Here is a 16,562-nt window from a genome sequence, read left to right on the forward strand (position 1 = left end):
GCCTAGCCCAATGCAGTGTTGCCAGGGCTGGGACAATGCAAAAGAAAAGCCTTTTTCCCTCATTCTCCCGTCAGCTATGCAAAGTGTTTCTCAGCCACAGATGTGCATATGATGCAAAGTATCTAAACAGGGATGCAGTCTTGACAGTAGCTATAAACTCTGTGTTTCCACACATGCACTCCTTCCCATTAATCCTAATGGAGATGTTGTGGTTTATTCCACACTGTGTGTCTGTGTGTAAATAGCAGCTAGGACATATTTTTCTGGTACTGTGTTTAGATAGTATTTTGACTCTGCTCCATCTCTACTTGTCTCACATTAGCCTGTCCCTTTTAACTCTGGCTTGCCACAGATGACAATTGATGTATTCCTCCTAAATCCTGGACCAATCAATTGAAGTGGTGCTTTATCTGACAAATGAAGGAATGCAGCATAAGAGCTTTATCTCTGTTGTAAACCACTAATTAAAAACTTTCCTTAAATTGTTCAGTCCTCTAGTAACTTTCAAAGTGGTTTTTAAACCTTCTGTTGGATCTGTAGAGACATGAATATTGAGAGAGGGGACTGCTGCTGCCAGTGACTCTGTTTGGAAAGAAACTGATGAGACTCCAGAGCAGCATGTTTCCAAACAGAGATGGCTCCAGACAAAATTTCAAGAAAGATGTAGAGAAATTGGAGAGGGTCCAGAGAAGAGCAACAAGAATGATTAATGGTCTTGAGAACATGACCTATGAAGGAAGGCTGAAAGAATTGGGTTTATTTAGTTTGGAAAAGAGAAGACTGAGAGAGGACATGATAGCAGTTTTCAGGTATCTAAAAGGGTGTCATCAGGAGGAGGGAGAAAACTTGTTCACCTTAGCCTCTAATGATAGAACAAGAAGCAATGGGCTTAAACTGCAGCAAGGGAGATTTAGGTTGGACATTAGGAAAAAGTTCCTAACTGTCAGGGTAGTTAAACAGTGGAATAAATTGCCTAGGGAGGTTGTGGAATCTCCATCACTGGAGATATTTAAGAGTAGGTTAGATAAATGTCTATTAGGGATGGTCTAGACAGTATTTGGTCCTTCTATGAGGGCAGGGGACTGGACTTGATGACCTCTCAAGGTCCCTTCCAACCTTAGAGTCTATGAAAATCGCTAGATGGAAACATCTGCATTTAGGAACATTCAGAATCCAAATTTTGAGGCTTGCGTCCCTCTCTACTTTGTTCAATTGCTGTATTTAGTACAATCTAATGGCAATTACAGAGCTTCTTGCGCAAGAAACCAGTATCAACGTACTGTTGTGCAGAGGCCTGCTGTACTTTACCCTGTTAAAGGTACTGAAACCTCAATTCAGTCTGGTATATAAAATAGTTGGTAAAAGTCAGCAAAAGTTGTGGACAAAGATTAGTACAAACTGAATGGCTTCACTAAAAGAACCATGACTCCTAGTAAAGTCACAGATTTGGACATTGCTTATTTGAAGATAATTCCTGGAACCCCAGAATCCATCATGACACTGTTAGGTCTTCTTTGTCCTGGTAATGAAAGATTTCCTGACTAGACCGAGTCAGAGGGAGGGAACATCACTGGCTTCAGCTAAATCCTGAACAGCACTTGCAATGTGAGTCTTAGGTTCCTGTTATCATCCCTTCATTAATAAGTCATTTTCCTTTCCTATCTTATATCTCCTCTTTCCCATTTCTCTTTTTGCCTTCTGGAGTCTACAGGAAAACCCCTTTTCTATGGAGAAATGCCTATCTGAGTGGCCATCCTTTTGCATTCCACTGCTTCCTGAGGAAGAGCAGCTGATCAAAGCTGCTGCACGTGCTGAAGGAAACCCGTCTTTCCCTCTACATTTTAATTTTCTTTTCTGTATGTCAAAAAAAAATTCTCTTGGTCCTGCAATCAGCTTTAACTACACCAAGGAAGGCAACCCCATTGGAGCAGCCGCATAAAAAAACTGGGGAACCACGAGTAATGGATTTTGGAAATAAAGGTTCATCACCTTTATCAACAATGTTTAGAGAGTTTGGTTTGTTTTGAAGTCAACACAGGCATAAATGCTTTGGGGGTTCTAGTACATTGCAATTTACTTCTCTCTTTCGCTGAAAGGGTCCACTTCCACATCAGAGCGTTCTTCTGTAGTTAATGCCCAAGCTTGAGAACACTTTTTGTTTAAGACCTACATGAATCTTTGTGCAGCTATTTCAGCTAGCCTCCCCTGGATATATACAAGATGAAGTCCTGGCCCCACTGAAGTCAATGGAAAAACTCCCATTGACTTCAGTAGGGCTAGAATTTAACCCACAACATGTAGTTTTCTATCCAACTTATCCCAGCAGACAATTAAAACTTGTCTTTGGAATGAAAGCTCAGGTGCTCATTTCCTGAACTTTTCTCTTCTGTCTTGTTTTACACACAGGACCTGCCTTGACATGCAGAATAAATAAACATTTGAATAAACAAACACTAAATGAAAAATCCCAGTACAATGTAGTTTGCTTTCTTTAAATCTTAGATGAAGTATTATGATGGTGCTGCATTGTTGATGAAACAAAGGTAACAATCTCTTCTTAGGTGGAAGACATAGTGAGTAGCTTATTAACACACTTCAAGCAAATTTGTGAGCATTCCTTTTTTGTGTGTGTACTATTTTGAGAAAGTTGGCATCGTTTTTAAGTCATAGCCAAAAACATTTTTCAAGACTATTATCCTTTTCAGGTCCCAGTGTCCCTGGAGAACCTTCTGGATTCAGTTTACTGCCTTCCACATTACGTGCTGCACAGTCTTCTTTAATTTATGGTTTCTATGAGCTCATGTAAATATCTTGTATCAGAGTGTTAAATAATGCTGGTTTTAAGCATTAGTGTGACATTCCACAACACAGCTATTAACATTTCCAAAAACTGGAAATTTTGAGCAGATTTTGACTTACTCTGGTTTAAATCTGAAGAAACTCCACTGATTGGAAGTAAAACTGTAAATAAAGCTATATTGGCTTGTTCCCTTTCTTTGTTTGTTTTCATAGTGCAGCATGTTCTTTCACTCCTCTGATATTTAACTTACAGGATGTACTGATAAATGATTCAAACGTCAGACTTTTGAAGAGTGATTACTAATCAGTGAATGAATTTCTCTGTGGAAGAATGGTTTTTTAACAAGCCATGATGAATCTGCTGGCTATGCGCTATGTTTGGAAATTCAATCTGCTCACAGTTTGGGGGTCTTGGAACAGTGTTCATGTGCTGAAAATTCCAAACAACTGTGTAATTTTGCCTTTTTGTTTGTTTATTTTGTAGTGTTTGTACCTACCTTCCTTAATTTCCTCATCAGTTTTCCATAGGATACCAAAATCACAAGTAATGGCAGTATGAAACAGGTGGTGAAGAATGTAATAATATAGGTGTGATCATTATAGGCTCCAGAATACCTGTATAAAACACAAAATGTATTATTTTTAATATTACATTATTCCATCCCCATTTTGTTTTGAGGAGAGGAAAAGAATCCTTTCATGTTTTCCAGTGATATCACAGGTGCTGTGTGTGTGTGTGCATGTGTACGTGCGTGTGTGTGTGAGTTTGATTATAAACCAAACCTTATATGTTGTGCTGTAAGACTGATGTTTTTGGAGATCAATATAGTCTAACAACAAGACACTTAGTGGCAGTATCAGTATCTCTCACGTACAGATATATTTTATAAACAGAATATAATCATAAAATATGTTGTGACCCTTTGAGATGAAGGGATCTATAGAAATATAACATTTTATTTTAGGTGGTTCAAACCACCTACCTGTTGCATATTCTGGTCGAAGGGTATGCATGCTTTTTTGCCGATGCATAAAAATTTCTATGAATAGTGTGGGCAAATATCTCTGTGCATGCACAAATCAGGGCTTGTGCACATATTGGAGTTTGTGTGAGCACAAACGAGGCGCACATAATTGGGCACACAATCTCTTCTGTGTATTTTCAGGCTCTCAGTTAGTGTAGCCTCTGTTTTTGTTTTTTCACTGATGTGCTATGGGAGTTACTTTACCAGTTGGGTTCACAGGTAGTTCCGATCTTGCTGGTGGTGTAGCTGCTCCAGCCCATGGTAGGAGGGATGGTCCAGATAAAGGAGAAGATCCACACGAAGATAATGCCCAGGGCTGCATGCTTCCCCCTCAGGCGCATATTTCCCAGTGGGCGACAGATCACAATGTACCGCTCAAAAGCCAGCAGAGCAAGAGACCAGAGACCAACGATTCCTGCAATAAAAATGCGCAACTTGGTCAAAAAGAGGACATTATAATACCATCTTAGCAGTAGATCAAAAAGCAAACTCCATCCTACATCACAAGCCTTTGCTGTTAGTTCAAATGAAGGGTGCATGTGGAAAAGCATTACCCCATATTTGAGTTTCATTTTAATTGTGCAAAAGCTCTTAGACCAGACTACAGCTTTGGCCTGCTGTACACTGATTTAGAAAAACCAACCCCCAGTGTGGATTGTTTTAATTGCATCGGATTTCTCCTCTTGTTCCTTGTGTGCCATAGAAAGATTTTTCTTCTCAGACTGCAAGGGAAGCCATGGGTGGCTTGTAAGAATAATTGGGTAAGGTCTGTCTTTAAAAGCTGACTTTTCAAAAGTCTGAAACAGCTTTAGTCTATTTGTAATTCAAACATTATGCAACTCAGTCTTACACGCAGCTGGTTGCTGCCTCAAGGAACCATTCTACTACCCATGGATTGTAGATACTTCTTTCCCCCCAGACGTGTACCTCATGCACCAAGGACCCAGAGTAGTGAGGGTAGGAGCTGTCATGGGACACCTTGACCATGCAGAGCTTCCCCTCAGTTAAACCGGTTGTGGTGGGGCTGAGGGTCTTGTGGTGATCTTGGGATTCATTAAACCAGTGAATGAGAAAGGAATAAAATGTTTATTAACAAAACTAGAGAGTATCTGTGGTGAACTGCTGTACAGAGCAGCACTGTTTTCTCAGACCACCTGCTTCCAGGGCACATCTCAGAATTCCTATTTCATAATACTGTCCCTTATGAGGGAGCTTCTCTAAATTATAATGTTGCACAAACTTATTTATACATCTTCCCCCTAAAAGAAAATTAGCTCTTATTTCTTATATATAGAAGAACTATCTAATAACACATACATTAAATTTGACCCAACTAATATGTTTCCATAAGCTATAATCCATACACAAAATGTATCATCTATCTAGAGAGGAGGGATTACCTGCATATCACTCTGACATGACTCTTTACTACTCGCTTTCCTTAAATACCCCTGTGACGTTACCCAACGTACAATCTGGAATGCTGAACAGCTGTGTCCCCTTAAGTGTCCAACCTGGGGTGCTTTTTACACTGCTTTCCTGGGAGAAAAAAACACTCCTGGTCCTGCTCACATACAGCCTCTAGCATGCAAAATCACTCCCAGCTGAATTACATGAATGCTCTGGCGAGCCACTCATGAATTACATACAGGATGAAACCAGCAAACTCCCAGTCCCAGACTTATCACCAGAAATGTGCCTCTTGTACTCCCAGCTCTCTCCTTCTGGACAATACAAGCTCATAGAATGTCTGTCATTTCAGTAATGGAAAATGATCTGGACCAGACTTGTTATCTCAAGTGGTGGGTCCCAAACACTTCAATCCCAACACACACTAATTTAGGTAAAACGATAAAATAAGTTTATTAACTATAGAAAGAGAGATTTTAAGTGACTACAAGTAATGAGGTATAAAATCAGAATTGGTTACAAAGACATTAAAAGATAATATGCAAACTAATGCCTAATTTAGTAAGCTAAATGGATTCAAAGCAAAGGTTTTAATCTCACCATATGCTTACAACAGTCTGTACTGGCTGAAAAGCCTCCCAGCCAAGATGTTTCCTTTGTCTTTGAAATATAGTAACTGTTGTGAGTAGAGCTGGTGGAGAGAGGTAGTTTGTGTTGTGAATGTCCTCCATTCTTATACCATTCTCTGCTCTTTGAGGATTATCTGCAGCTGGGGTTCAGGTGACTGGCAGACAGTTTACATGGAAGATCCCAGCCAGGACTTAGATTCTCGGAGACTATTTCCTGGATCCCCCCACATCCCTTCCCCTTCGGGGCTCTGGGTTTCAGCTTCAGTGGGGGGGTCTCTTGGGGATTTAGCAGAGGAGAGATATGGCTCAGGGCTTCAGCCTTGTAGGGGGAGGGGGCACCAGGGCTCAGGTGTCAACCTGGTGGGAGGCACCGAGGCTCCTGTGGGTTTGAAAATATTTACCGAAGCTCTGCTCCAGATGGCTCTAGCTGAATTTAAGCCCTGCTCCCAGCTGTTCCATTGTCACTATGTAAAGTTCTCACTCACACCCTTCTTCCTGCTACAGAATGGCTACTTAACTGGTGATAGTTTATAATAGTTCATCTGATTATGCTGATATTTGGATGGGGCACTAGTGTGTCTTTGTCTCTGAAAAACTGGTTTGGGCCTGATTTTCTTAATCTTGGAGCATATTACAGCAATGTTATACAATAAAATCTTATAACTTTACATACAATGTTGCCACACACATTTTACTAGGACAATAATGTTCAGCAGATTATGAGTTATCAAATGAAACCTCACAAGGCATACGTTTTACAAAATTTATCATACTCTGGTAAAAAGGGTGATGATAATGGTACAGGCTGTCACAACCCCTTCTCCAGCCATGTTAGCAAGTCTCTCTGAGCTTTTCAGGATGTTTGATCTCAGTCTCTAATCATCTCAGTATCAGCCTTTCATTAGGGTCTGAGTTCTCTTGTTTTTTGCCAGTTTATCCTTCGTCCATTGATGATAAACCATCAATCAGTTAGTAAATGCCAGAATCCACATCCACTGTCACTGTTTTGGAAACTTCTGCAATTAATCTTAGATCCTTTTGATTAGTCCAAAATGTGTCTTCTTGTCTGTGTGGACTATATAAGACCTTGGATGCAGCAGTTCTTTAATGGGCTCCATTTGGCTCCAAATATTAGAGGCGTAATTCCTCAGGCACACTCTACTACCTAGGTTAAGAGATGGGAGATCATGGGCTTTTTTTCTCAAAATATTTCTGCTTCCACTTCTGATTTCCTTCAATCTTTCATATGGTTTCATTGTCCAGAGATTTCAGCAAGTTACCAGAGGTTGGTAAATTAGATCTGATCCTTCCCATTAACAGTTGAGCTAAAAAAGAGCTATTCAAATGCCCCCACTATCAAAAGTCTTTTTTCACAAGGTTCTTTACTGTCCATATAGACCTTTGCACAAGTCCATTTCATTGGGGGTAATTTGAACTTGATGTTTTGTGATGAAAATCCCAATTTGTGGCAAATTAACTAAAATCTGCACTGGAAAATTGCAGCCCATTATTGCTAAAGACTTCATCTGGAATGACGTGTCTTGAAAATATTCCCTTCATGCTGGCTATCACTGACTTACTACTAGTACTGTGCCGTGTGCAGACATCTGGATATAGAGAATAATAATCTGTGACTATTAAATCATTCTTTGATTTGCTAAGTAAATAAATCAGTGCCTACTTTCTCATAAGGCCTTTGTGGCACTGTGCAAGGTCTCAGTAGCTCTGCCTGTTGGCATGGCTTTTAGTTCAAGCAGAAAAAGCTGTTTCCTACTGCATTAGTAATCTTGTGCTTGATCCACAGTCAATACATCAGCTCTCATCTGTCTTCCCTCTAAGCTGCGCACTGGGGTGGCCGCCCAGGAATGTTTGAAGAGCCGCGCAGTTGATTAACAGAGCCACTCACATTCAGCCTGCAGCATGTATTCAGGTACCCCTCCCCCCTGTGCTTCACCTTGCTCCTGCCCTCTGCCTTGGAGCCCCTGCTGCTCCTGGGACCCTCCTGCTGGCTGTGCAGAGTGTGTGTGTGGGGGGACTAGGGATGCTGATGTCTGGGTGTTCCCCTCCACCCGCCCCTGTACTCCAGCAGGGGAGATGGGCCAGCCTCACCCAGGACTCCGAGCACAGACAGTGAGTGAGTGTCTTTACCTTAAAGAGACATCACACGGACTCTCACAGACTTCCCCAGCACACACAATCTCTGACTGTCTGTCTCTCTCCCTCTCTCACTCACACACACACATGCATACACACACTCACCTCCCAGCACATACTTGTGTTGTTGTTGTTTGTTGTTATTTGGTAGTTCCTGCAATGCACATATATTCTCTGTAATTTTATTCTTTCAAAGTGTGTTATTTTAGTTTTTTGACTGGTCTATGCATTTCATAATTTTTATTTCTCTCTTACACTTAAATTTAGTTCTTTGAGTAGTGAGTTCTAAAATGCCTAACCTGTTCTGGCTGGAGTAATTATCCCTATGGTAATATCTTAAAAATCTATATTGTATCTAGGTTTTTTGTTTCTACTGGTGGTGCACATGCACACTTTACCGCAGTGCACATAACAAAATTTATTCAGCACCTGGATGGAAAAAATTAGAGGGAACATTGCCTCTCATGCCCATTGGTTGCACTCCTTGTGGATCTTCTATAGCATTTCTTTCTGGAAATGTATTGGTATTACAATCTTGCTGCCCCTGAAAATCACTCAATCTGTCACAGTAAGTCCATGTTTGCAGCTCCAATAGTGTGTGGATACAAATTTATACCCACAGATGTGGATATCTGCGGATATAAATTGGAACTGCAGGGCTCTCCCGGGAACCACAGCAGTGAAAGTAGCAGAATGTGGGGCCACTGCTCCCAGGAGCCAGCGCCTCATGCCAGCAACTCCTCCAGTGCAGCTGTACCCCTGTCCCCATCCCTTCCATGCTGCCGTCTGTATCTCCTGTCTGGGGATGTGTGCACTGCTTGCACACTCTAGCATGACCAGGCCTGGTGCCCACCCCAGTGGGCAGGGCTGAGGGCAGTAAAGCCATGCTGGAGGAGCTGCCAGTGCAGAACAATGGCTCCTGGGAGCGGTGGCCTCATGTTCTGCTCCTTTCACCTATGTGGTTCCCAGGAGAGCTCTGCGGTTCCGCGGATACCAATTTATATCTGTGGATATCCACATCTGTGAGTATAAATTTGTATCCATGCAGGGCTCTACCAATAGTCTCTTATACTTGGACAGCAACTGCATATTTCTTCAAGCAACTCTTTAATTATCACATTAAGGATCTCCAATGATTCATCTTTCACTGTTTCCCCTCTTATTTGTTGCAGTTTTTTGTTAGCTATAGGAACTGACTTTACAATCAGATCTATACAGGCCTGCATCTCTATCTCTAAGGTCTTCTCTGGTTTTGTAATGAGAGTCACCACTTAGGAAAGTGCATTGCAGTAAACATGAATTTGCTCGGTGTGTAGATCACAACCAAATCATACTTTTGCTGCTTTATCGTCATACTTCAGATACAGTCATTTAGCAGTTTGCCAAATAATGCTATGAGAGGCTTGCTGTCTGTTTCTACATCCACTGTCTGGCCATAAATATATTGCTTGAATCTCTCTCAGGCAAACAATATTTCTAAAAGCTCGTTCTCAATCTGGGCATATCTGGTTTCCACATCAAGCAGTGACTTGGATGTGTACGCTACGGGTTGCCAACAATCATTGTCTTTCTGTAAAATCACTGCACCTAACCCAGACTGTGAAGCATCTGCTGAAATTTTAATAGGCCTGCTTAGTGCATAGAACTTCAACACCGGCTCTTGTATTAGCTGTTGTTTCAGACCTTCTCTATGATTCCTCCTGTTCAGCACCCCAGTACCATTCATTTTTATTTTCTAGAAGTTTCCGCAAAGCTGCTGCTTTTGTAGATAGATTAGAGATGAATTTTCCAAGATAATTAACATTCCTAGAAACCCTTGGACATCTTTCTTTGACTGGGTACACGGCGTCATTTCAGTGGCTGGAACATTCCTCCTGTCGGGTTTTACACCTTTGTTGGAAATAGTATCTCCAAAAAAAGTCATTTCTGGAACCCCTAAAACACATCTCTCCCTGTTTAGTTTCAAGTTTGCAACTCTAGCTGCATCCAAAACTTCCTGAAGTCTACAATAACACTCTTCGTTAGTTGAACCCCAGATTATGATATCATCCATTGACGTGTTGAGACATTATATACCATAGATATGGTTTTGTGGTACACTTCTGGTGCTGAAGCTATGCTGAGGGTAGACATAAGAATCTGTATCTTCCAAACGAGATATTAAATATGCATAATTTTGAGCTTTCTTCCATTAATTGTTCCTGCCAAAATTCTGAGGAGGAATCCAATTTACTGAAATATTGTGCATTCTCAAATTGAGCAATAATCTCCTGTCTGGCTTTTATAGCTTTGTTGTGGTCTCTCAGATCTAAGCCCATGTGTAGCGGGCTGTTGTTATTCTCCACAGTGACTAGGAAACTCACCCATTCTATTGGCTCCTCAATTTTTTGTATTATGTGCATTGCTTCCATTCTTATGAGTGACATCTTATTTTTATCACTGCGTTCAAATGGCACCTTTCTACATGGATGGATAGCTGGAGGGATCAGCTTGTTTATCTTGATTGACTGTTCACTCTGCAAGCAATCAATCATGATATTCCCTAATGAGTGCCTCATAGCCAGGTTCAATATGAACTTGTTGTGAGACCACGCATTTTACCAGACTGAGATTTTCACAGGCACCCAGGCCTAAAATTGGTGTCACTTGCTTTGATACTACAAGAAACGGAAGCCTGTATGTGGTGCTTTTATATTTGATGCTGCTGATGCGCCTTCATTTTACTGGTACATTTGTTCCAGCGTAGCCAATCATATTTATATTTGTTGGTCCTAGTTTTGGTCTATTTTCAGTACTTCATAATCTTGTTCAGATAGACTATTAACCTGAGCTCCCATATCCAGTATGAGTGGAATATTTGCTTCTTTCACTTTCATTGGCAGCATCTGGTCCATCTCATCAGTTTTGCTTGATCGCAGCACATCTATGTGAAACTCCTCAACCAGGTTGTTTTCAACTACATGCACTTGACTTTTCTGTGATTTGCAGCATTTTGTAAAATGATTATTTTTTTCACACTTATGCCAGAGTTTCCCAAAGGCAAAACAATGTTTGGGGCCTTACTGAGATCCAAATCTTTCACATAACTGCCTGTACCCAGTTTCCCTGCTAGCAGTGGTTTTCATAGCTGGTAGTTCCACTTTTTAATTTGACCCTTTCTGACTATATTCTTTTGTACTTGATACGTGAATAACTCCTTCTGATTAATTCAGCTCTTTGGTTTGTGCTTTCACAATTTCTGCCCCCCCTGAATATCAATAGAGCTTTTTTTCAAGTTAAATCCTTCACAGAGCAATCTGTCTCTTAACACATTGTCTTTAGTGCCACAAATGATTCTGTCTCTAAGCAGCAATTCTGTGAACTCAAAGACACAGGTTTTACTGAGTTTCCTTAATTTTGTGACATATTGCTCTATGGTGTCATCAGGTTTTTGCATGCAGGTAAAAAATTTCTCTCTTTTAAGGGCTGGTCTACACTGGGGGGAGGGAATCGATCTAAGATACGCAACTTCAGCTATGTGAATAGCGTAACTGAAGTCGAAGTATCTTAGATCGATTTACCTCTCGTCCTCACAGCGTGGGATTGACATCTGCGGCTCTCCCTGTCTACTTCACTACCGCCGTTCACGCTCGTGGAGTTCCGGAATCGACAGGAGCACGTTCGGGGATCGATATATCGCATCTAGATGAGACACGATATATCAATCCCCGAGAAATCGATCGCTACCCACCGATACAGCGGGTAGTCTAGACGTACTCTAAACGTTTCATCCCTTTCTGGCATGCAATGTTCCACAAATTTAGTAAATATTTTACTTAACTTCATGCTTTTACCTTCTTCAAACTTAAAGTTGTTACAAATATCTGGTGCTTCTTCCATAACAACATGCAAAAAGATTGATTTCACTTTATCTCTTTTTTTTGTCTTCTCCTATGAAAGACGAATGCAATTCAAATCTCTGTCAGAATTTATTCCAGTTCTCTGACAACTGCAGATTGGGTGGAGGTTGCAACACACCCACATTTGGCTTTCTTCTCTTCTTAAGCTAGACAAATACAATTGTGCTCATAAAATATATCCAAAAGCCTTTGTTCTTCTCTGTTAACTTCTCCATGTGCTCCCCTTTCCTCCGCTTTTGTTTCAAACACAGGAGTTAACATCAAAATTACTGCATTCTCTTTCATGCAGCAGTTCTGACATTATGTAATGATCTTGGGGTTCATTAAACAACAAAGCAGTGAATGAGAAAGGTATGCAACTTCTATTTAAAAAAACTAGTGTGTCTGTGGTGAACTGCTGTACACAGCTACACTGTGTCCTCAAATTTCCCTCCAGGGCACATCTCAAAATTCCTATATTCATAATACTGTCTCTTAAGAGTGAGCCTCTCTAAATTGTAATCTTGCACAAACACCTCTCTGCAGGTTTGGCCCTGTACATTCACAGCAATCCTTCCCAAAAGTTTTTTACTCCCCCCTCCCACACTGCCAATTACATTTGCAGAAATTTATGCCCAAAGATGAATGGATTTTTTTTTTAAGTTGTAGTGCAGGCCATAGTACTCCAATATCACCTCATCTAAGCTCGAGACCTGGAACCAACAACTCCTGAGTTAATGACGTTTGCTCTGCCATGACATTCTTTGTCCCGTTATCCCATGTGAGATAATACTTCATAGGGAGGTATGTGGAAAGGTTTAATTAGTCAATTTTTGTAGAGCACTTTGAGGAAGAAGAAAAAAATTACAGAAGTGCTAAAATAATAGTACTAATTACCTATTAAGGGCTTGTAAGTGATCTTGTGTAATTTCGACTTATTCTATTTGGCAAAATACGGTTGCTAGAAACTAATACAATCCCCTGACTGTATAATTTTCACAGTTTGAGGTACTTAATATTTCAGAATAATCTAAGAAAGTTGGCAGGTTCAGCTATTCCCAGTCTCCCTTATGCTATCTGGCAACTTCTAGAATGGACGAGCTGTCAGTGGAGGGCAAGGACCTTCCTGATGGGTCACTCACTGCAGGCTGCTCTCATCCATCAGTATGGATGGTTACGGCTACACACCAATATTTCTGACTTCGCTCTCTAGCACTGTCCTTGAGTATGAGAGCTGACCTGATTAGGAGATTACCACTGCTATGTGACTTCAAAATAATGATACCCAGCTATAAAACAGCAAAGAGAGGAAAAGACAGTTAGAATGCAGGAATTTATTTATTTATTGTATGGGATGCCTCAGGTTAATCCCCTATCTGGGCTGAAGACCTGGGAGGTGAGGGGATGTATTTAGGGAGAAAAGCTATAGCTTGCTAGGTTTACTATTCTTTTTCAGTTTTTAACATACTTATATTTAGTAAAGTAACACAACAAGAAAGGAAAATGACTGATTTGAAATAGATCCTGTCAAAATTAGTTTTGATCTTTGTTTATAATACTGCGTACTATGTCAGAGATTACTATTGCCGCAGTATCACAATCCTGCCCAAACTATAGGAAGATACTCACAAAATAAGAGGAGTTTCACTATCAAAATGTTTTTTTTATACTTTGTGAACAGCAGGTGCATGCTAGCTCTCACTCTGCCTCACACATACACACTATAAAAATTGTTAAATATTGTAGTTAAAATATTTTACTACGATTGTTTTACAGAAAAATATAATCAAGCATATGTTAAAGATACTGATCTGCTATACGGACATTCAATGAGCACCATGCACTCCGCAAGCCACATCAACTACAGAGCGTAATTTATGGGAAAGAGCCAGTGAAATCATCTGCATGTAAAGTCAGTGACTTTATAAAGTTGCAGTGTACACAACCACTTTGATGTTTCTGTTTGATTCTAAACTCACACAACACAGACCTGAGCCTGAGGGAAACTTCTTTTCTTAAGGCCTCTATTAAGACAAATGAACATGCAAATATAAACAAAGTTAAGCTTACCAAAGAATGTGATGGCAAATCCTTCCAGTACACAAGCCCAATGTCCCATATAAAAATAGCCTTTTATATTGGTAAAAAAGCTGATCGTGCCACCAATCAATGAGACCAGAAAATCAGCAACAGCCAGGTTTACTATGACATAATTGACAGGTTGTCTCAACTGTTTGAACTTAAAAGTCACCAATATGACAGCAAAATTCTCGGAGAGTGACAGAGATGTCACCAAGAACATTAATGCTGCTAGAAGCTGGAAGTTCCAGGGCTGGATGAATTCCAGGGGGTGGTGGAAGGGATCCCAAGGTGTGGAGCTTGCGGTGGGACCAGAGAGCAAAGACTCATTTTCAGGTGCTCTGAACACATCCATTTCTTTCTCTCCTTCACCAGAGAAGGGAAGAATCTCAGATAGTATTTGATTGTATAAGGGGTAGATATTCAAGGTAAAAGGAGGAATTTGCCATCCCCAACAGACGTTTAAACAAAAGCTCCATGAATCTTCCTTTCCAAATGAAGTCTAGGAAGTAAAACTTTTGGCTAGAGGAAAGTTTAATGCTGAGCATGGGAAGTGGGAACAAGTCCAAGCAAGGGGATCTCTGACAAGAAATGTAATCTTCCTTTCACTGCAGCTGTTATTGTAAACGCGTCCGCAATAAAGCCCAACTACAGGAGCAGCAGGATTTCTCCTTCCGACACAGCCAACAGCAATACAGAAACACACTTCTAATCATCCCTGTTCTGTGGGGGAAGATGAGGCTGTGGCTGGAATCCCTCTCTGCCAACCAGCCTTGTAAAAATGAAACAATCCCTTTGTTAGTGAGGGAGGGGCGATCTTTCTTATGTCTCTCTCTGCTGAAAGCACAACAGAGTGGAGCCTCCTTTCTTACTTCCCTCAGCTTGAGAGAGGGCAGACCTGACAACATTAGGCGGCATGTCAGAGCAGGCATAAAATGTGGCAATGATACTGCAGTGTAAAATTGTCCAAATCTAAGCTACTCTGTTTGCTAATTTACATTCCCTAAAACTGAAGCCACATAAGACCAGTTACCCATAGTATTCATCATAATTTCCTTAGTCATTTTCCACTGTACTGTACACAATTCTTTTCAGTAAGATGTTTTTACTGATTTTGTAACAAAAACATACAAAGAGTTATATTTTCAATACTAAACCAGCATATACCAATTAAGGGTCAAGTTCTGCTTCCTTACTCACACTGAGTTGCATCTTGCTTCTTGAGTAATATACGCCTGCACCCATTGAGGCTACCTGACAAGTAAGGCTACTACTCAGCAGGAATAAGGGTGGCAGACTCTATTCCTCAAGAAGAATATTTGTTTTTCCCAAATATTTTTAGCAAGTGGCACCAGGATGCCTTGTGTGTGTGTCACACGCTTATGATTTAATTGCTTAAAATCATTAATTATGTAAAATACAGGGGAAAATAACGACACAATCACCAGATTCTATGGCTCAGATCCTCAACTGTTGTGAATTGGTATAGTTCCTTTGAGGCACTGCAGCTACGTCAGTTTATACCAGTTCAAGCTCTGACACAATATGCAAAAAGAAACAGCAAATCTCAGATACTGTACACACATTAGTAACTGCAAATACAGAATTTACAAACACACATGAACAAATGAACTTGGTATGTCATGACCACTGATTAGTAGCATATAGAGCAGGGGCAGCCAGCCTGTGGCTCCGGAGCCTCATGCGGCTCTTCAGACATTAATATGCAGCTCCTAGTATAGGCACACATTCTGGAGCTGGAGCTACAGGTGCCAGCTTTCCAGTGTGCCGGGGGTGCTCATAGCTCAACCCCTGGCTCTGCCACAGGCCCTGCCCCCACTCCACCCCTTCCCACACCCTCTCCTGAGCCTGCAATGCCCTTGCTCCTCCCCCCTCCATCCCCCAGAGCCTTCTGCATGCCACGAAGGGAGAGGGAGGTGCTGATTGGCGGGGCTGCCGGTGGGTAGGAGGCGCTGGGAGCGGGGTTGGGGGGCTGCTGACGTATTACTGTGGCTTTTTGGCAATGTACCTTGGTAAATTCTGGCTTCTTATCAGGCTCAGTTTGGCCACTCCTGATATAGAGGAACCCTAAAAATCAGTCATATGCCTCTAAAAAAGATGATCAGATCCTCTAACTCATCTTTATTCATCACCATTATGATTATTTATTAGTTATATTACTCTTTTCAAGCTGGCCTGCTCAGTTTCCCATTTCAAGCCAGTGTTCTGATGCCATAGGGATGGGTACTCTGAAGCTGCTCTAAACTATATCACAGGTCGGGACACCACCGAACAGCCTGAGAATATGGAGATTATTTATTTATTAGTGTTTCTACTGAGAGATAGTGCCTAAGAATCCCAATCAAGAATCAGAGCACCAATGTACCAGTCTTTGTACAAACCGAAAAGCAAAGACAGTTCTTCTTAAAGAGCTCACAGTGTAGGATTGTGACACTGTACAACAAGTGAATAAATGGCAAGGTTTAGGGGGCAGTAAGGACAAAGTAATATAAAAATGCATCTGCATAAGTTAGTGGTGTCAGTAATCACAGGAATACGAGGGTCTAAGCCCCATGGGGACATGATAA

At 41.0% G+C, this 16,562-nt stretch overlaps 1 protein-coding gene across 1 annotated transcript in view; it reads right to left on the minus strand.

Annotated features, from left to right (window-relative positions):
* LOC127054007 (vertebrate ancient opsin-like) overlaps positions 1-14,329 on the minus strand; it is a 28,878-nt gene extending 14,549 nt beyond the window's left edge. The window contains exons 1-3 of the mRNA XM_050959617.1: positions 13,966-14,329; positions 4,029-4,239; positions 3,297-3,414 (exon numbers count right to left, since the gene is read on the minus strand). Coding sequence (XP_050815574.1) covers positions 3,297-3,414; positions 4,029-4,239; positions 13,966-14,329 — 693 coding nt within the window. The remainder of the gene's footprint in view (positions 1-3,296; positions 3,415-4,028; positions 4,240-13,965) is intronic.
* Between the last annotated feature and the right edge of the window lie 2,233 nt (positions 14,330-16,562).

This window comes from Gopherus flavomarginatus, chromosome 6 (assembly GCF_025201925.1).
Source record: "Gopherus flavomarginatus isolate rGopFla2 chromosome 6, rGopFla2.mat.asm, whole genome shotgun sequence".
Taxonomy (NCBI): Eukaryota; Metazoa; Chordata; order Testudines; family Testudinidae; genus Gopherus; species Gopherus flavomarginatus.